Source organism: Macadamia integrifolia, unplaced genomic scaffold (assembly GCF_013358625.1).
Source record: "Macadamia integrifolia cultivar HAES 741 unplaced genomic scaffold, SCU_Mint_v3 scaffold805, whole genome shotgun sequence".
Taxonomy (NCBI): domain Eukaryota; kingdom Viridiplantae; phylum Streptophyta; class Magnoliopsida; order Proteales; family Proteaceae; genus Macadamia; species Macadamia integrifolia.
Genome location: NW_024870540.1, coordinates 221893 through 227456, shown reverse-complemented (window position 1 = coordinate 227456; position 5564 = coordinate 221893). Strand labels below are relative to the sequence as shown.

The 5564-nt window shown below is 38.1% G+C and overlaps 1 protein-coding gene across 1 annotated transcript; it reads left to right on the top strand.

Moving 5' to 3' along the window:
- Positions 1 to 2672: 2672 nt before the first annotated feature.
- LOC122070001 (expansin-A2-like) lies at positions 2673 to 4592 on the top strand. The gene is made up of 3 exons (XM_042634105.1): positions 2673 to 2883; positions 2970 to 3282; positions 3809 to 4592. Exons 1-3 carry the CDS (start codon positions 2745 to 2747, stop codon positions 4110 to 4112), a joined length of 756 nt encoding a protein of 251 aa, XP_042490039.1. The 5' UTR covers positions 2673 to 2744; the 3' UTR covers positions 4113 to 4592.
- The last annotated feature ends 972 nt before the right edge of the window (positions 4593 to 5564 follow it).

Here is a 5564-nt window from a genome sequence, read left to right as displayed (position 1 = left end):
TCAACAAGGGTGAGGACGATGGCAGCAGTAGTGGTGGTACTAGTAGTTTTCTGGCCTACTTGTTGTGTGGTAGATCTAACGGTCCCAACGGTGACAATACAGAGGTCAGTGCCGACGGTAATGGAGTAGTCAACAGAGGCAACAATCTTGGTGCGTGGAAGGAAGGCGCGGCGTGCTGGAGGTCAAGCATCTCACTGCGGAGGGCGTTAATATCAATTAGGGCTTGGATGAAGACGATGAGATTGAAAGATGATTTCCCTCTTTCAATCTCATTTTAAGTGTAGGTTATTTCGGTCTCTTCACTTCGTTCTAGGGGTATATTAGGTATAAAAAATGTGACCTCACCACAAAACAGATTCAAACTCACGGCCCCTAACGGATTGGACTCAAATATAAGAATCTTTCATACTTCAGGGGAAGGGGGTGTAATTCGCTCAAACCCTTAGACCTATACGTAATTTCCGCAAACTATAGGAGGGGGGGATATAATTTTCCCTAATTTTTTCAAAAAACATGAAATGCCCATAGGAAATTGAGTGTCAAGCAAGGCAAGCCCCCCCAACCCTCATTAAATCTTCACAAACATCAATAAGTGGATATAAGATCTTGACCCAACTCAACCCAACACCAACCACACCTAAACTCGACACACCTCTACCCTACTCTACCAAAAAAAAAAAAAAAAAAAAAAAATTCTACCCTTTTATAAAAATCCAAATGCCATCGCTAAGCATATCATATACTATTATGATAGGGGAGTATTTTGAAGACTCGCACAAAGTGGGATGGGCAGTTTATTTTTACATAAATCAATTATATGTGCCTCGTAAGGAATGCACAGGAATCAAAGATCAAAGGTATCATTAAAGGAGTGCAACAAGAACGTTGATTAGGAGCCACTGTTGTCACGATCTAGGGCCCGTTTGATAACGTTTCAAGAAACACGTTTCTGCTGTTTCTATTTCCAGAAACAGTAGAAACGGAGCAAAAAGTGTTTGATAAAACTGTTTCATTTCACTTATTTTTAGAAATAGAAATAGAAATTTTTACTTATTTATGGTTCAAGAATCGACTCAGGCGAAATAAGTTCAACTTATTTCGCCGTTTCTGGAAATGACTTGTGGCCATTCTTTCACTGTTTACTATCGACTTCTAAAAACATGACTTATCAAACACCTTCAATTTCGTTTATGTTTCTAGAAACGAAAATTTATGTTTCTGTCATTTCTTGAAACAGAAATGGCAGAAATAGATAATTGCAAGAACATGATCAATTTCTTTCATCAAGGGCAAGAGTTGTTGGCCTTGGGAATTATTCACACTTTTTTTTGTTAGATCTAAAACATTAAGTGAATCAATAATCCACCGGCTAGCCTTAAAGGCTATAACTGAAGCTTTATGTAACTATGTGATAGTTGACCTCTTCTATTTTCTTCTTTCTTAATGCATTTTAATTTTCAAATAAAAAGAAACGGAAAAAAAAAAAAAAAGACATGGCTAGACCAATCTAATCCCACTGCATATCAAGGTCGCTCGATAGTCTCTCTCTCTCTTTCTTTTGTTTTTTTGGGTACATCTAGTGGTGAAATAGGGTCAGGTGGGGCCAAGTTTCTTAAAACTCTAACCGAACCCTAGATCCTAAAAATTCATCATAAGCACAACCCCAGTTCATATCAACCCAACCTAGCCCTAATTGATCCTATCAAAGCCGAGTTGGGTTGGGTTGGGCTGGGTTGAGTTGACTCTGACTTCTGTAATGGTTGGATTAAGCTTGATTGACTTGTTTTTTCATTTATATCCTATAGATTTAAAAATTATAAAAAAATAAAATATTAATAGAAGTCTTAAATTCTAATATAAAAATTCAGAGACAAATTTCGATTGGGTTAAATCGAACTAAGACCTCAATCTTGTCCCAAGATTTTCATTTTTTAACTCTAATTCGTCTTCAGGATAAAAAAACTTGATCCAAACCTTATTATTCAGGATGGATTAAGGCGAGTTTGGATTGTAGCCAAAGTTTCCATCCTAGACACAGCCCGCTTTCAACGACTAAAATGTCCGTTGCATGTGCATACCACTAATATGCATATGTGTGGCTTTCAACAATTAAATTAAACAAAAGATAGAGATACATAATATAATGCCACGTTAGCATCCTTTAGTTGATTGGGCCAAGCCTCCGAATCACCAACCACACTAATTACCCTGCTCCCTCACGTGGCCCCAAATACCAACACGTCAGCCCACTTAAAGACACGTAAGATTTCCCGGAATGACATGTCGGTCCCAAAAAAGAAAGAATAACTAGAAATTAATAAAAGAATAATATGAAGAAATAAATAAAGTCATTTTCAATATTTCGGCGGAAATAATAAATTAAAAAGAATTATCAGAAAAAATAATAAAAAAAAGGAAGAAATCTTGGGAGACGCATGTGCGGGCTGGGGCCCATTGGACGTATCCGGTTGGCTTTCCAGTTAGAAGCATTTGCATGTGCAATTGATTTTGCTTTGATTACTTAAATGTTTCAAACTCCATTTCGTGGGCTTTGGCCTTCTCATCAAAGGGCCCACTTCGAAAGCCAGAACCGCTACTTTTATCTCTCCCGTGGGCCCAAACCCATCCCTTACTCTTCTATAAATCCACACCTTCACCTCCTCCTCCTTCCTACCTCCAAAGCCGCCTCCTCTCTCTCTCTATATCTCTTCTCCCCTGTTTCAGCTCCTCTGTTTCTCATCACAATGGCCATAACTATTTGTTCTCTTCTCTTCTTCTCTTCTCTCTTCTGCTTCTCCTTACAAAGAACTTATGGAGACTATGGAGGTTGGGAGAGCGGCCACGCCACCTTCTACGGTGGTGGTGATGCTTCCGGCACAATGGGTTAGCTTCATTTATTTCTCTTCATATAATTCTTTTCAGAAACCATTTCTATATATTGACTGTTTGGTTTTGGTGTTTAATATCAGGAGGAGCTTGTGGGTATGGGAACTTGTACAGCCAAGGATACGGCACTAACACTGTAGCTCTAAGCACTGCTCTGTTCAACAATGGCTTGAGTTGTGGTTCTTGTTATGAGATGAGATGTGATTCTGATCCCAAATGGTGCCTCCCCGGAACCATTACAGTCACTGCCACCAACTTTTGCCCTCCCAACTTGGCTTTATCTAACGATAATGGTGGATGGTGCAATCCTCCTCTCCAGCATTTCGACATGGCTGAGCCAGCTTTTCTCCAGATTGCTCAATACCGTGCGGGAATCGTTCCCGTTGCCTTTAGAAGGTTACTACTTACTTTGAAATTTTGCTGCTACCTGGGTTGGAATAACTTTCATGCTATTAACTACAACTGCATAGCACAATTGGTGAAACTGTGGAGCACTAAGTCCATGCTCATTGGGAGGTCTCGAGTTACTTCCTCCCCTTCTATAGAATAAGTACTGCTACAAGACAAAAAAAATCCTGTTACCTAAGCTAGCGATCAAAGAAATGAAATCTCGAAATATTTTTAAAAGTAGGAAGATATTTATGAACCAAAAGTGAAGTGAATCTTCCATTTCTTTGTCTGCAAGCTCGATAACAAAAAGGTAACATGGATTAGATTCTCGGGCTGATCCACATAGATTAAATCCACCACAAAGTTAATTATTGAATAGATTCCATCTGTGCGGATAAGCTCCATAGGACTTGACCTACTTTCGCAAAAAAAAGGTTTTGTAAGCTGGGTAGCACCAAATTGTTTTCCTCTTTATTGGGTCCTACAAATGATGAATGAATGCTGATGTGTAGGGTTGTGGATGTTTATGCAGGGTGTCCTGTGTGAAGAAGGGAGGAATAAGGTTCACAATTAACGGCCACTCTTACTTCAACTTGGTATTGATCACCAACGTTGCAGGTGCAGGAGACATCCATGCAGTGTCGATCAAAGGGTCCAAAACTGGGTGGCAAACCATGTCAAGGAACTGGGGACAGAACTGGCAGAGCAACTCTTACCTCAACGGCGAGAGTCTCTCCTTCCAGGTCACCACCAGTGATGGCCGAACCGTCACTAGCTACAATGCTGTCCCAGCCGGTTGGCAATTTGGTCAGACCTTCGAAGGTGGCCAGTTCTAGGAGGAGTTCTGGTCCGGTCTGGTCCAGGTTGGTCTGACCAGGTTGGTTGGTGGATGAATCATTGAACTTGTACAATATCTTCTTTTCAATTTTTTCTTTTTCAGATCTAGACGAGCAAAGAAGTTGGGTGGCCCTTGATGCTGAGGTTGCTATTTTAGTACCCGCTAGACCTTCTTATATATGTAATAATGGATAGGAAATCAGTTAGAAATATAGTTAGGTCAGTTATTGATACCTCATCGCAAGCTTTGTTGAAATCAAGGCAATGGGTATTGAAGGAAAAGAGTTTTTGGTGAGAGTGAGAGAGAGATTGATTTTAGCCCTACTGCAACTTGATATAATTATAAGGAAAAGCAAGGGCAAAAAACATAAGTGTACTTTTTATTTTTGGTATCTTACTTGTGTTCCCTCGAAGCAATGTATTTGTCATTAGAAAATATATTATATTGGGAGATGAATGTAATTTATTATTTTCCATGATTTGTACATGTGATCTTTTTTTTTTTTTTTTAGTCGTATTTATATGGAATTCGATGGGCACCACTGCTCTCAACATGCGAGGTAATGCAAGAAATAAAAGTAGTCATTGGGTGAATAATACGTTAGGTGGTTGTAAACTTGCATGTGAGTATCTCAAGATAAGGCAATTTATGGAGGAATCATTCATGACAACAAGGGCCACCCGTGTTCATTCGGTTAGATTCCATGATAGCAGTGGATATCCTCAATGGAAAGATTAAGGAACCATGGAATATTCAACTTATTAAGAGCAAAATTTTATTACAAGTTGATCAGATGTCCAAAATAGAATTTAAGCATATTTAGAGGGAAATGAACAAATCAACTGATTATATGGCTTCATTTGCTTCTTCTTTGGAGGAATTAGTTATCAGCCCTATGGAGTTTCCTAGTGATGAGCTGATCCCTTTGGTGGATGATGATGCTAAAAAGGTGGTGTACTTTAGGCTATAATGGAATGTATTTTGCTTCAGATCCCCTACTTGTTTAGGGAACTATGTTTGGTTGAAATGGAAACTTAAGGGAAGTGAGGCGATCTTTCAAAGTTAAAAAATATTTTTTTGTAATTATTATTCCATGTCATTGTATGAATTACTTAAACTCTTTATCATATTTAATAATGATACATTATACATGTAAATCTTTTTCTTTTTTTAACATTTTATTTAACTTAAAGCGTTTTAGATGTAAAGTAAAATGAAATTTAATAACCAAAAATATAATGATTTTGAGTTAATAATATAGTCATACGCGGTAACAATTACATTGTTTTTTATATTTTTATATATTTTTTAATTTAACTATCTTTTCATTCCCTTGAATTCCCCTTACAACCAAATAGAGCATTTGATTATATTATGGGCCTATGGGAGATGAATAGGGTCCATATAATGTTGAGACCTGACATCATTAATGTGCAGTCTCAAATGAGAC